This window comes from Salvelinus sp. IW2-2015, linkage group LG22, assembly GCF_002910315.2.
Source record: "Salvelinus sp. IW2-2015 linkage group LG22, ASM291031v2, whole genome shotgun sequence".
Lineage (NCBI taxonomy): Eukaryota > Metazoa > Chordata > Actinopteri > Salmoniformes > Salmonidae > Salvelinus > Salvelinus sp. IW2-2015.
Window position 1 is genome coordinate 32,738,859 of NC_036862.1, and position 16,181 is coordinate 32,755,039.

The 16,181-nt window shown below is 40.3% G+C and overlaps 1 protein-coding gene across 4 annotated transcripts in view; it reads left to right on the forward strand.

The window, feature by feature from the left end:
* Nucleotides 1-5,886: 5,886 nt before the first annotated feature.
* Nucleotides 5,887-16,181, forward strand: part of pax3a (paired box 3a) — a 42,326-nt gene continuing 32,031 nt past the window's right edge. Inside the window, exons 1-4 of one of the 4 annotated variants that reach the window (XM_023966986.2) lie at nt 5,887-6,586; nt 7,314-7,549; nt 7,800-7,857; nt 8,412-8,555. In XM_023966986.2, the coding sequence (XP_023822754.1) occupies nt 6,502-6,586; nt 7,314-7,549; nt 7,800-7,857; nt 8,412-8,555 (523 nt within the window). In that variant the 5' untranslated portion in view covers nt 5,887-6,501. Of the gene's footprint in view, nt 6,587-7,313; nt 7,550-7,799; nt 7,930-8,411; nt 8,556-16,181 lie in introns of all 4 variants that reach the window. The other 3 variants (XM_070434232.1, XM_023966985.2, XR_002875381.2) reach the window with 3 other exon arrangements.

The following is a 16,181-nucleotide window of genomic DNA, read 5'->3' on the forward strand; positions in this document are numbered from 1 at the left end:
GGCCTTTCCACATTAGCAAGTCAGGTATTGGGTTGCTTTGTTTCTGAGGCTAAGCCCAGCACCGGCCATGCAACATACCTGCACCATTCTATGACCCCATGTCCCCCCAAGGAGAGAAAGAGAGAGAGTGGGTGGGTTTGGGTGCACTGCTGGGAGACTCACCTTAGGGCAGGTCTCGTAGACCGAGGAGCCATGGTGAGCTCTGGCTGGGGAAGGGGAGGAAGGGATAGGTTCACCTGGAGGGCACCTCTACCACCACCTCCTGGTTAAGGAGAGAGAGACCTGGAGGATCAGGGGAAGAGAGGGAGTTAGCTGAGCTTTATCCATTCATTCTCCCCTTCCCTTGTTTTCCTTCCATCATTCTTATATTTCCCATCATTTTCTCAGGGCAATTGAATTGTCTAGGCCTTTATGCAAGGATGAAATTCTGGTAGTATATGCGGCCCTGATCCAGAAGTTTGACAGCCCTGTGTTACAGGATGCGGTGATAACATCTCAGAAGCTGCGTCATTGCTAAAGCCCCCCTCCCTCTCTTACCAACCAACTATTCATTCATGGCTCACATTTTTCTGTTTGATTAAACTTCATTTGCTTTCCCATATCTCCACTTGTCAGGGCAAACATGTTTTCACTCATTTAATCCTTCTAACATGATCCWTGTGCGTTCAATAGTTGAACACAGAACCATAAATAGCTATCAATATAGCCTTTGGTTGAACATAATTACAACAACATCCCCAAATTCCAACATTTAGCATCATTGCAAACCAATTATGTGATAACTCATAATATGGTGTTACTTTATATTTAATTTAAATATTTATATAATGATAAACACTAAAACATTTAGAGACATAGTTAGGCATATTTTTATAGAACTTTGTTTTATAACCATCTCGGAGGTTAGTCTTCTAGTTAGCCTACATACATTACTTAATTCGATTATTGATCTATAGCATTCATTTAAAAAAATATTGGACAAATAAGTGTTTATAGATTTGACTCTAACTCTGTAACTAATCTACAACTAATTTACTTCTCATCAAGCGAAATTTCTGACTTTGAATTTCATCCCCGGTAATGGATTAGACACGGAGATTCTGTGTTGCTTTCAAGAAGGCGGAGGTATGCATCATCGCTCTCTGTTTTCCTTCGTTCCATTCGTTTTTTTAGGGTACAATATCCAGTTTCAATAAGTACAAAGACCCCTGAAATCGTCACGTTAGTAAATTTAAGATGAATGTTTTTCCAGAATGTCCAAGAGGGATGACACTATTAGGTGTAAAGTAAAACATATTGTCATTTCACTAAAAGGTGAGTGTCTGGTGTTTTGGTAATATGACGTTTGATGTTCTTAAACTAAAATATTTAGATTTAGGAAAATTGTCATAATAAAATAACTTGCCACAAATCATCTTAATGCAGCCCGTCAAAGCCGTCCATAAACGACATCATCATCAATGTGATAATTATATTCTTTACAAGTATGATCTCACCAGAAACGTCATATTGGGATGTGGCAATATACATTTTCATCCCATCGAATTGAACTGTAAAAATGGTCGATTAAATAAATAGGCTTTTTAGGGAAATATAAAAGCAGTACATCAATGACTATAAATATTTTTTCCAACAGTATTTCACAATTTCCCGTGTTCAAATAGGCTATTTAAATGTCAAGGGAATTGACAAAACTAATATTAATTTTATTGAATTGGCTTCCTCCTAATGGGTCAATGAATGACAATAATCTGCTCCTTAGCACGTGAAAGGACCCTCGTTTTCCCTACGCATTTTCTCTACCGCGCGCAACTATTGTCCACGCGCGTTCTAACAGAAATACAACATTTAAGTTGTCTTTTCAAAGGTACAAAATAGGCTAATGTTAATTGACTAAATCTAAAGCCAGTGGGATACATATTTTCTGCGTAAATAAGAGAAGTCTGATAGTGCTTACGTTCGATCTCTCTGCTGTGCTCTCTTTTCTCCTAGGTGACCTCACGGTGGAGGTAAAGACAAAAAACTTGTAACATCAGGTGCGTCTGATCCTTCCAACTAGTTGCTGTTGTCTTCAGGTGCGTCATGTGGAGTGTGAATTCGTTCAAATACCATTACAATGGCATACATTTCAGAATAACATTTTGTCATCAGAAAAAACTAAACAATCCTCAAAAGAGGGAGTAGCATGGAGAGGGAGTAGCATGTCTTCAACATCAATTTGGTCAAACCTATTCTGTAGTTGGTAGTTGCTATTAGCAAGGCTACTGGCGCTAGCAGCAAGCATAGGCCTGTCAATGTGTTATTGGTATTATGTAATGTAGGCTATCACGGAGGCCCTAATAAAAGTCAATTTAGCCTGTACATGTGCATATGCCATCAGGTCCCGCGTCAAAGGTTCAGCTGTTGCCACGATGGGCGAGCTATTACGGTTATAGTGCACCTCGGCACCTGGATGGATAACGACCTCTGTGCTTCTGTGCATGACATATGCGCCCCACGCGCAAGCACCACTTTATGGAGAGAATAACATGTAAAATGGAGTGAAATGCGTGGTATTTGGGACGACACACAAAGAAAATCAAATGCTTACAAAACAATCAATTATAGGCATACATTATTAACCAAATCGATGAAGAGAGTATTTACAGTATATACACTGAACAAAAATATAAACACAACATGTAGAGTGTTAGTCCCATGTTTCATGAGCTGAAATTWAAAAAAGCCCTGAAATTTTCCATATGCACAAAAAGCTTATTTCTTTCAAATTTTGTGCACAAATTTGTTAATATCCCTGTTAGTGAGCATTCCTCCGTTGCCAAGATAATCCATCCACCTGACAGGTGTGGCATATCAAGAAGCTGATTAACCAGCATGGTCATTACACTGGGACATTACGCTGGGACAATAAAGGCCACTTTAAAATGTGCAGTTTTGTCACAACACAATGACACAGAAGTTTTGAGGGAGTGTGCAGTTGCCATGCTGACTGCAGGAATGTTCACCAGAGCTGTTACCAGAGAATTTAATTTAATTTTCTCTACCATAAGCTTCCTCAAACATTGTTTTAGAGAATTTGGCAGTACATCCAACCGGCCTCACAACCGCAGACCACGTGTAACCACGCCAGTCCAAGACCTCCACGTCCAGCTTCTTCACCTGTAATAAAGCCCTTTTGTGGGGAAAAACTCCTTCTGAGTGGCTGGGCCTGGCTCCCCAGGCCAACTCATGACTGCGCCCCTGCCAAGTCATGTAAAATCCATAGATTAGGGCCAAATGAATGTATTTCAATTGACTGATTTCCTGATATGAACTTTAACTCAGTAAAATCTTTTAAATTGTTCCATGTTGCATTTCTATTTTTGTTCGGTATATATACAAAAGTATGTGGACACCACTTCAAATAAGTGGATTCAGCTATTTCAGCCACACCCATAGCTGACAGGTGTATAAAATGTAGCACACAGCCATGCAATCTCCACAGTCAAACATTGGCAGTAGAATGGTCTTGCTGAAGAGCTCAGTGACTTTCAACGTGGCACAGTCATAGGATGCCACCTTTCCGACAAGTCAGTTCGTCAAATTTCTACCCTGCTAGAACCTCCCCYGGCAACTGTAAGTGCTGTTATTGTGAAGTGGAAACGTCTAGGAGCAACAACGGCTCAGCCCAAAAGTGGTAGGCCACACAAGCTCACAGAATGGGACCGGCGAGTGCTGAAGCGCTTAACGCGTAAAAATTGCCTGTCCTTAGCTGCAACACTCACTACCAAGTTCAAAATTGCCTCTGGAAGCAACGTCAGCACAAAAACTTTTCGTTGGAAGCTTCATGAAATAGGTTTCCATGGCCGAGCAGCCTCACACAAGCCTAAGTTCACCATGTGCAATGCCAAGCGTCGGCTGGAGTGGTGTWGAGCTCGCCGCCATTGGACTCTGGAGCAGTTGAAATGCGTTCTACTTCACCAGAGTGATGATTCACGCTTCACCATCTGACATCCGACGGATGAATCTGGGTTTGGTGGATGCCAGGACAACGCTACCTGCCTGAATGCATAGTGTCAACTGTAAAGTTTGTTGGTGGAGTAATAATGGTCTGGGGCTGTTTTTCATGGTTTGGGCTAGGCTGCTTAGTTCCAGTGAAGGGAAATCTTAACGCTACAGCATACAATGACAATCTAGACAATTCTGTGTTTCCAACTTTGTGGCATCAGTTTGGGGAAGGCCCTTTCCTGTTTCAGCATGAGATTGGTGTGAAAGAACTTGACTGGCCTGCACAGAACCCTGACCTCAYCCCCATCAAACACCTTTGGGATGAATTGGAACGCCGACTGTGAGCTAGGCCTAATCGSCCAACATCAGTACCCAACCTCACTAATGCTCTTGTGGCTAAAAGGAGCAATGTTCCAACATCTAGTGGAAAGCCTTCCCAGAAGAGTGGAAGCTGTTATAGCAGCAAAGGGGGGACCAACTCTATATTAATGCCCATGATTTTGGAATGAGATGTTCGACGAGCAGGTGTCCAAATACTTATGGTCGTGTAGTGTATGTAGGGTTTAAAATGGTATGTGTATGTTTTATATTGAATTTGAAAATATCAGCCAAAAATAAAACAAGGCCATGGGATTAATGTATGACAAAAAAATTACAGTTTACTACAAAATCATCCAAATACCTTTACCATTCAAAAGTGATTGGATCATTACTCTATATACTATTGGTACTAAATAAATTACKTCTAAAAGCAAACATGCAGCTAACCAAGTAAAAATGAACTCCTTTAGATGGACAGTGGAGAGAAGTGGGGTTTTGTCTGAATTCAAAGGTGGGGAATGAACCTCTGCTCTTTTGATTGATAAGGAAGCTCTAAAGAGCATGGCTGCTTTCACTTCTTCTACGATGACCTGCACTGCAGCCAAACATTCACAAGAAAACAGGCTATGTGCACACTGCCCACAAAATGAGGTGAAAACTGAGCGGCACTTCCTAACCTCCTGCCAAATGTATGACCATATTAGAGACACATATTTCCCTCAGATTACACAGACCCACAAAGAATTTGAAAACAAATCCAATTTTAATAAACTCCCATATCTATTGGGTGAAATAACACAGTGTGACATCACAGCAGCAAGAGTTGTGACCTGTTACCACAAGAAAAGGTCAACCAGTGAAGAACTCTCTGTATACACCATTGTAAATACACCCCATATTTATGTTTATTTATTTTCCCTTTTGTACTTTAACTATTTGTACATCATTATAACGCTGTACATAGACATAATATGACATTTTAAATGTCTCTATTTCTTTGAAACTCTTGTGATTGAAATGTTTACTGTTAAMTTTTTACTGTTTATTTCACTTTTGTTTGTTATATTTCACTTGCTTTGGCAATGTAAACATATGTTTTCTATGCCAATAAAGCCCTTTGAATTGAATTGAGGAAGAAAGAGAGAGAGAGAAAGAGAGGGACTGCAATGCCCCTTCCTTGTGAGATTGCCTATAGGGATACTACGTGTCTTTAAAACTTGCAAGGCAACTATAAATAAATGCCAAACAACACAATAGTTACGTCTGTCAGCAGAGCAGACGTTCTTTACCGCTTTCCTGGCGTCGTACCCTGCTGGGGCGCGAGTCCCGGTCAGACGGCTCTCCTATTGGRAGTGCGCAATCTAAAAGCGACAATAAATTCCTCGAGGTGCACTAACTTTTGCAGCATTTGTGTTATCTTCAGGCCATAGAGTGAGAACAAATGGATGCATAGGCTCTACGAAAAAATACCTTCAATTAAACACTGTTGTATGTTGAGTGACTAATCAAACGGCATTAAAAACATTAAAAACTACACGCATCTGTATATGTAATCGAACTTATGACCTGAGGTGATGTCACATCTGTCAAGAAGATGATTAAAGAAGCTTCCTCAGTCCTGTCCCAAGCAACGCCTCTGACAACAACTCTGAGGAAGAAAGTTTCCTGCACCGTCAGCCAATCATTACGCACGCCCAAGAGCCGGTCTCCCTCCTCTAAACCAATCACAGAGCCTGGATCACTGATGGCAAAGAAGTGCAGCACAACTAATAACTGTTCCTCTGGGTTTTGACCATCTTCCCTCACTCTGAACGTGTGTCAACAACAACAGCGACAACAACATCACTTGCATGACTATTGATGACATCGCAGATTCCCTCACGTATCCAAGTGCCTCTCGACTGTTGAAAGATCAACGCATAGGCGCACTCTTCAGAAGTCTACCTCAAGTTTTTCCTGGTTTGGTAACTTGGGCTCTTTTCTTCGGGAGGCGGGAGTGTTTTTTTTTTTTTATCTCCCTGGACGCTGGTTCCTGTCTAGTCCAGTGGCTACCCTATCAAGGCTAACCTTCCACGAATTGGAATACAGGGCATTTTTACTCATAATTTCTCCCAGTGGTCAAGCTCCATCGTCGGCAGCTCCCTGTTCTCCTCTCTGGCGGGAGGTTAGTTGAAGGCGTAGGGTTGTGGAGGTATGACTGCGTTGGCAGGGGCAATACCAAGGATGATGCGCCCCATGCTGGCTCAGAACTACCCACACAGTGGCTTCCCACTGGAAGGTAAAATCAAAAGTCGAAACAACTTTTTGAGCACTGCTTGTGGGAAGATTTGGGCTTCGATGCGTAATAATTAAGGAGTGATTATTAATATAGGATATTCTGTAGCCTACCCCATAACCCCTCCCCCCTAAACATAAACGTGGTCATATCCAATTGTAAAAACATTTTTTATAAAACTTTGGGATTGACACGCAAAATTGAGAAGTAACACAATTAAAATGTAATGTTCTTTTCATGTTTCATTTTTCAAAGTTATTTTCATTTCGGTTATCGGATGCAAAGTGGTTTGAACGGTTAACGTCATCTTTATCATCTGCTTTTTTTGTAGTCATTATTGACACCTTTTTATATGTATCTATTTGTTTGCAGTGGACTATTAATTAAAGTATTAATTTAATAATCTCTTAATCTCTGAAAACAAATCATTTGTTTATTTACAGAAGATTTACAGGGTCATATAAGTAGGCTWTACACCTCGCTATTTTAAATAATAAGATACAGCATCATTACTTAAAGCAACTTTTAAGGACTTTCATTGTTACCAAACCTTTCATTTTAAACGACTTAAATTTTTTATTAGGCTATTATGTATTTTTAAAAATGTAGTAGTAGCCTTGTGGTGTTATTAGTAGCCTATGATGGAAATAATGTTAGTTGTTGTGTTGTAGGCCTATAGTTTATAATCATGAAGCATTCTGGTGACCATTTTGTGTTTTCTTTTACTCAGTCTCTACCCCGTTAGGCCAAGGCAGAATGAACCAGCTCGGGGGAGTTTTCATAAATGGCAGACCTTTGCCCAACCATATCCGCCATAAGATCGTCGAAATGGCCCACCATGGCATCAGGCCATGCGTAATCTCCCGTCAACTCCGCGTCTCTCACGGTTGCGTTTCCAAAATCCTCTGCCGGTACCAGGAGACCGGCTCCATCCGACCCGGGGCCATCGGGGGAAGCAAACCCAAGGTGAGGGAGCACGAGCAGTTCTATCGCTGGTGAAATTGTTGGGTTTTGTATTGTCATGCATTTTATTATTCTCTTAAAACTGTTTTCTCGAGGTATGACATGTTGGATTAAAATTTAACAGGGCAAAGGTTGGGAAAGCATGTAAGAGGCCTATATTGTGTTGCTGAGTGTAAGTAGACAGTGTAAGTAGATATGAGCTGTTTATTATGCCTTAATTAATTAACGATGATATGATTTGTCGTTTCCTTAGCAGGGGACGACACCTGATGTTGAGAAGAGAATAGAGGAGTACAAGCGGGACAACCCGGGTATGTTTAGCTGGGAGATTCGGGATAAATTACTGATGGATGGGATATGTGACCGGAACACCGTTCCATCAGGTAAAAGGAAACATTTGCATTCTGTCATAATTGCTGCCCATTTCAATGGGCGCAATCTTCACCTGCAGCCATAGATTGTTCATCATCATCATGGTCATCATCATCACCGTCTTATTTATGATAATGGGACTAATGTATTTTCTTTCTCAATAACCACATTTTACCACAATAATAAACCGTTTACTCTCTGAAAACAAAAACGTTAACACCTGCTGAAAATTATGGCTGGGGGAAATAATAACTGTTATAATGTAATTGCCAAATTCATTTTAAATTAAGATAAAATCATAAAAAAATATTGCAAAGTCTATCGATTTTTTTAATGGTGCATATGTTGATATCAAGTTAGATTTATTTGATGCTTTATCACGGTAGATTAGAAGAACAAATAAAAGCCAGTGAGTGCAGATTGTTTAACTTTTATTTAGACTTTTCCAGTTTATTATTTATTAATCAGTGCTCTGTAATTTCTTCTAACACAGTGAGCTCTATCAGTCGCATCATGAGGAGTAAATTCGGAGGGAAGGGAGATGACGATGATGATGAAGATGAAATCGAGAAAAAGGAATTAGAAGAACACGAACGGCGGGCCAAACACAGCATCGAGGGCATCTTAGGAGACCGATGTGAGTGCAATCATAAATAAATAATTTCCTCTCTTCCATAGGCAACTTGCGTGAGGCAGTTACTTGTTGCGTAAGGGGTAGGCCCTTCATACACAGAACTAAATGCTTCTGTGCACTTTCATGTTCTTTGAAACGGTGAGGAAACTTCTCGTTTATTCAAAACTAAACAAAGATGGACAGAAAAAGGTTTTCATCTTGTTTTGTGTAAGCTTCTTGGTTTTCTGACTCGGTGTTATAGYCTAGGCCTACATTTTCCCGATGGGAGTCACCACTCCTTACGGGTTGCCATTCATTTTTAGACTGTGAGGTAGATAGGCCTAGTCTGAACTTTAACTATAAAACTGTTGTTGTTTCCGATGAAGTGAAAGCACAAGGAGAGTGTCTTCCTTGGTCAACAGTCATAAAGTGCACTGGATTCTTTTGAATTCTTATCGACCATATCACTCCTGCTAATGCTTGTCCCATGAGGCATTACGACAATTCAAACAGCAGGTGATAACTTTTGTGGTAAAGGGAGGATTGCCACTTTGTGTGTGTGTGTGTGTGTTAGAGAGAGAGATAATTTAAAACAATTAAGTGAACGAATGTGTAACCACGGGTGCTTGCACGAAGTGGGCAACCCAGACGATATTTGTTGCAGACAAACATTATAACGTTCAGGCCTCGAATCAGTCTGTGCATATTCTACTTCTGCTACATATTTGCATTTAATTGTTTATGGTAGGACACTTTGCTTATATATATAGGCTAGCCTTTACCTTGTAGGCTTATTGTAGGTACATGTTTACTTTTTATAATGTCTTTATCATACTAATAACGTTGTTATTAGGCCTATACATGCATTTTAATCGAGATGCACATAGCCCCGTTGTAATGTTTGAGGAAATACCCCTCATCAAAAGTATATAAAAAAGAACCAAAAACTTTTTCAACCCCTAATTGCCAAGATGTATTTTAAACAAAGAAATCTCATAACATCCCATTTTACGGTTTCCTACAATTTATTATGAACGAATTCGCAGGCCTATTCCATCTCAACGCACCTGCTCTTTCCGCTCTACTGTAAAATGCAAGCACAGTAAAACAAATTATAGAAAAAGACAGGGAGTTGGAGGAGACAAAACGTCCCAAATGAGTTGATCAAACATTTGTATAARAGTTCCATCCCTCACAAAGCCAGGCCTCGAGCACACAATCGGACATTTGAGGATGAACTTGGGAGACAAAGCCGCGAGAGTCCATTGAGACTGACTCTTCGGTTATGCGTGGACAAAGCCCGGCTTCGCAGCAGCTTGGTCGCCATAAAAGAAGGCAACCTGTTTATAATTCAGTCAGAAAAGGAGAAGGAGTTTTGCAACAAAAGGCAGAGAAAATACATTATGAGACCCCAATGAAGGATGAATTATTCAGGTCCGCCAATAGCCGCTGCTCGGGCTAGGTCTAGAGACTGTTCACCATGGAGAAATGGCCGTTTTCACCTACAAAATGTTTCTTTTGGAGTCTTTTTAGGTCGTCTAAAGAAGCCGACTGCCATTCAGAACCTCTCAAGCCCTCTTTCACACACACACACACACACACACACACAACACACACACACACACACACACACACACGCACACGCACACGCGCACGCACACACGCACGCACACACACACACACACACACACACCCTAGTGTATAGGCCTAACTGATATTTAAACAACATACTTTCAAATCAGCTTAATACGCTTATTTAATGGCGAGGTGAATTAAACTTCTTGATAATGTGTTACTTTTAATTTTGGACATACAGAGCATTGCGGACATAATGGTTTACGAAAAAACAAACTTTTTGGTTATTATGTGCACTCAGATTATACATTTTGTGCACACTCACATATTTTACACAACGTTTAAAAGTTATAGTTTTTTGTTGATGTTTCTGGTTCACGCTTTCAACACTTTTATATTGGCCTTTTTAGTTAATGTCACTTAATAATGATTTAGGCATGTTACAAATTCCAATGCCCCAAGATAAGAAATTATAGTTTCTGTGTAGCAGCCTCATATCAACGGCTTTGACAAAATATTATATCTCATAAAATTACAAATATTTTCCTAAATATATGCATAGGCTACTTTATGGTTATTAATAATTTAATTCATAGGCCTAATATATAAATATTTATTTTGTATTTTTTAAGTACAAATTGTTGCACAATATATTTTCTTACCAATATAGGCCTGATGATATACATGTACAATTGGCTAGTAACATGTCCCTGTGCATGGTCTATTATTAAGTCTTTGATGCCCTATTCTTTCCCTTTTAAACATTAATAATGTCTTCTAAATGATTTGATATTGTGCTATGTCACATTTAATGATCGAGGGAGTGTATTAAGGACTCCTTTGGTGAATGGGGACCAATGTTCTCCCCCGAGAGGCGCGCTTGGCCTCGAGCGGCGGTCACAATGGAACTCGCCACTCGTCATGCGCACTGCTGCAATACTCACCCATCATGCTCTCACCCCTTGCGCTCTCAAAATCTCTTCAAGCGGATTAAATTGAGCCTTTTATTTCATTTTACTTTCATCCAGAGAGCGAACCCGCCCCTCTCCCTCGGTTTCCTTCTCTTTCTCTCCATGCCTGCGGCGCACATTCGTTTAATATCTATGGTTCATCTTCAGGAGTGCAACCGCTAACAAAAGGAAGTCAGTTTGTTGTAGAAAGGTCCCTAAAATTAAATTATCCGTTAAATCATTGACCCATCTGATATTTGTCTTTATTTGGTTGCCAATACATGTCACATTGTTTTATTAATTCCAAAATGAAGGGTATAAACTAATATTAATAAGCCTAAAATAGTATCCGTTTCCTTAGAAAGGTTGTGCTGTGTCCACGTGCTCATTRGGGCTCGCTTTACCTCAGTCAGTTTACTATCCTATTTCCATTCGTATCGGTCAAGTGTACATTTTACCCTAAGGGCTAACTAAAAATGTAAATGACCGTTGCCACGACAATGCTTTGACTTGAAACGGGCACAGTTAATTTTAGCACTAATATCAGATAACTCAAACTAATGCATGGTTTATGCTATTATGCGTAGGTAATGAGAGTTGAAATGAGCGCACACTTCAAATTGGTTGGTGTTTGGTCCTGAGGACTAAGCTATTGTGGCGCTCTAGAGATTGCCTTGTATGGGTAGAGTGACGCCAGTAACGTCAAATCTCGACTTTTTTTTTAACGATTTGTAGTTTTTTTGAGACCTGTGGCGTCTACTATTTTCGTTCGTTTTTTTCTGTCTGGTCTCATTTTGAATGCTGTTTTTACAGCCGCAATTACAATCTGAAAATTAKTTTTTTCCCCAGCTAAATGGGTCAAACATAGATGAAGTCGATGTTTGTTGAGACCATTGTTGTGCGAGGGTCGTTCAGAATTCATTGTCGTTTCTCGTAAGCGTCCACATCAAAGGCGGCTTGTTTGGATTTATTTGTCTGGGGAAAAAGACAACTGAAATGTATTTCGGAAATTTCAAGCTCGCTCAATTGCAGCTTCGTGCACCACAGTGCCTAAAATGATGCGCAAGTATATCCTCACGTGCCAAATGTGTTTGGAAAAAAGGCTGGTGCAGTTGGTTAAGTAGACAGTAGGGCAGGCTATCTTTCTCAATTCATGTGTCAGAGAAAATACTTTCAACTTAGAATTACAATAGTTGAACACATTATGCCACTCTTTAGAAAATACTTTTCCAAATGTCCAGTCAGTGATCCAGTCTCACTAAATGCCTCCTGTGCATATTTTCTATTTTGGCACAGTTCCTGCATAACCATTAGCAGGGGGTTCAATATAGTAGTTTCTCTGCCTTCCAGAATCTAAAAGACTAACATTGAGTTAATTAACCCTAGAAATGGAGCTAATGATTGATAATGTACAAGAACGACCCTCTCTCCTCCTCTCTCATATTTCCAGTGTATCTTCTTAACCTTACTTGGCCAATTAAAATTTCCCTGAATAACACTGATGATACATACAGACGAGCCTTGTTGGCCCAGCACATTTCCATTTATACTCGGACACACACAAAATTCCCCATCTGAAAGACAAACAGTCAAAGAGGGATAACTTTATTTTGTGAAAGGGACTCCTGGAAAGGGCTAATTGAATAAGTCTGGGATCTTTGAAAACCTGCCATGGTGAGCGCAGTCATCGTGTCATAATTAGGTTTATTGAGGCGCATTCCGCCAATCTGCCGCCATTCTCCCAGCCTCATTGTGCCCAGAGCCAGGCCAATAGCTGCAGGACAATAGGGAATCAAGAGCTGACAATACATGAAAGGGCAAAAGATTTTAGTCTGCTTTTGTCAACAGAAACTGAGGCAGGATTTGTTGTGTGTAATAAGTTGACGAACTGGACCCTCTTCGGCGAGTGGAGGCTCTATACAATTTAATGTGGCAACACTGTGTTAGTGCCAGGAGGAGAGGAGGAGGAAAGAGGGAGAGAGGAGGAGAGGGAGAGGGGGAGAGGGAAGGGAGGGGTGTGGAAGAGAGTGAGATGGAAAGAGGAGGAGGGGAGTAAAGAAAGTTGCTCTTGAGAGTATTAGTGGCTAGGTTTGTGTATTTAGTGGTGATGGTTTGAGATTTAGTTCTGGCATGGCTTCTGATGTTGGATTGTGATGTTTATCATTGTCTTAACAGTGGCAACTGTGAAGAGCGATTTGCTAAGAGGCATTGAAGTTGGGAAACAAATAAACACTTACTGTAGCATAGATCTGGGTAAACGCTCACTCCTCTCACATTCTCATATACATACATGTTCCAGGTTTATGGTTTTAAGGTGTTAAGGTGCTGCTTACTGAAATCAGTGATCCTTCATCGGATTCATACCTCCGAAGGCAATTCGAAATAATGGCTGATACGCATTTGCTCTCCAGTGGGCAGCCGTCTAAGGCACTGCTTCAGTGCAAGAGGCATCACTAACCCGTCCCTGGTTGCATCCCAGGCTGTATCACATCGCTGTGATTGGGAGTCCCATAGGGGGCCGCGACATTGGTCCAGCGTTCTGGGTTTGGGCGGGGTAGCCGTGTTTGTAAATAGAATTGTTCTTAAACTGACTTGCTAGTTAAATAAAGGTTCAATGTCCTGATCTTTCACACAAGTCATGACAATTGGATTATTTTTTGTTTTGTGAAGTTTGAGCTGTAATGTGCAGTTATGGGAACAGAACAAATTAGACTAATAGGGAAATCAGTAAGATGATGATCGGATTCCACTCTGGCACATTCCATGTATAAACTCTTAAATTAGACTTCATACTTTAGTACTTCTCTCTTTAGTTTTTTCACCTTGTTAACACGATCTACATTAAAATATCAAAGGCAGATGCATTCATCCAAGGGTGCAACTTTGGTTTTAGAAGTGGGGGGGGACATATATACGTACCAGTCAAAAGTTTGGACACACCTACTCATTCAGGGGTTTCTTTTTTTTTTTTTTAAACTATTTTCTCCATGTCAGACATAATAGTGAAGACATCAACACTATGAAATAACACTATAGAATCATCGAGTAACAAAAAAGTGTTTAAACAAATATAAGTTTCATTACGGTGCTGCTCTGACTAAAGTTAATTTGTGGAATTTCTTTCCTTCTTAATGCGTTTGGCCAATGTTTGTGTTGTGACAAGGTAGAGGTGGTATACAGAAGATAGCCTATTTGGTAAAAGACAAGTCATATTATGGCAAGAACGTCAAATAAACCAAGAGAAACGACGTCCATACATTACTTTAAAGACATGTCAGTCAATCGGAATAATTTCAAGAACTTGAAGTTTCTTTCAAGTGCAGTGCAAAAATCCATCAAGCGCTATGATGAAACTGACTCTCATGAGGACCGCCACAGGAAAGGAAGACCCAGAGTTACCTCTGCTGCAGAGGATAAGTTCCTTATAGAGTTAACTGCACCTCAGATTGCAGCCCAAGTAAATGCTTCACAGAGTTCAAGTAACAGACACATCTCAACATCTACTGTTCAGAGGAGACTGCGTGAATCAGGCCTTCATMGTCGAATTGCTGCAGCGAAACCACTACTTAGGACACCAATAAGAAGAAGAGACTTGCGTGGGCCAAGAAACATGAGCAATGGACATTAGACCMGTGGAAATCTGTCCTTTGGTCTGATGAGTCCAAATTTMAGATTTTAGTTCCAACTGCCGTGTCTTTGTGAGACTCAAAATAAGTGAACGGATGATCGCCGCATGTYTGGTTCCCACTGTGAAGCATGGAGGAGGAGGTGTGATGGTGTGGGGGTGGTTTGCTGGTGACACTGTCTGTGATTTATTTAGAATTCAAGGTACACTTAACCAGCATGGTTACCACAGCGATATGCCATCCCATCTGGTTTGTGCTTAGTGGGACTATCATTTGTTTTTCAAGAGGACAATGACATAAAACACACCTCCAGGCTGTGTAAGGGCTATTTGAKCTAAGAAGGAGAGTGACAATCACTGACCTCAACCCAATTGAGATGGTTTGGGATGTGTATTCAACAAGTACTCAGCAAGTGCTCAGCATATGTGGGAACTCCTTCAAGACTGTTGGAAAAGCATTCCTTACAAAGCTGGTTGAGAGAATGCCTAGAGTGTGCAAAGCTGTTGTCAASGCAAAGGGTGGCTACTTTGAGGAATCTAAAATATATTTGATTTGTTTAACACTTTTTTGGTTACTACATGATTCCATATGTGTTATTTCATAGTTGTGATAACTTCACTATTATTCTACAATGTAGAAAATAGTAAAAAATAAAGTAAAAACCTTGAATGAGTAGGTGTGTCCAAACTTTTGGCTGGTACTGTATATATATATTTTTTTTATCCAGTCAGATAAACACTCCAAACAGTCTACCCGACCACTCGGAGGCGTCCACATGGTCCTAAAGCACACCGTTGCCTCATTTTGTATCACATTCCAATGATAAAACTGGGGGCACAAAAATGCAATTTCAGAATGTGTGTAGGGGAAAGTTGCACCCCTGATTCATACTTTCATGAAGGTGGCTCATTACAGACAGTTATAGAAAACATGACAACCTTGACATCTTCGGTTCTTACATCTTGTGTTCTATACGAGAAGCTGTAAATAATAGTAATTTCTGGCACGTTAACGGTTGTTGCTACGCTCTCTAGCAACGATCAAAGTAGGGTGAAGACACTATATGGAAATGTACAATATTTGAGTGTGTCTGGAACATGACAATTATTTGAGTGTTGAGTGCTTGTTGATTGTTTGTTGTTATAAAGCTTAGAGCTTCAGAGAAACAGAGTTAGACTGAGGCTGTATAGAGTTAGACTGAGGTTATATAGAGCTAGACTGAGGTGATATATAGTTAGACTGAGGCTGTATAGAGTTAGACTGAGGCTTCAGTCTAATCTATATCACCCCATCTATGGTCTATAGTAACCTCAGTCTAACTCTAGTAATAACCTCAGTTCTTACACTCTATATCACCTCGTCTACTCATAAACCCATTCTAACTCTATATCACCTCATCTAACTCTATACAGCCTCATTCTAGCTCTATATAACCTCAGTCTAACGCTATTTCACCTCAAGTCTAACTCTATATCACCTCAGTCTAGCTCTATAAGACC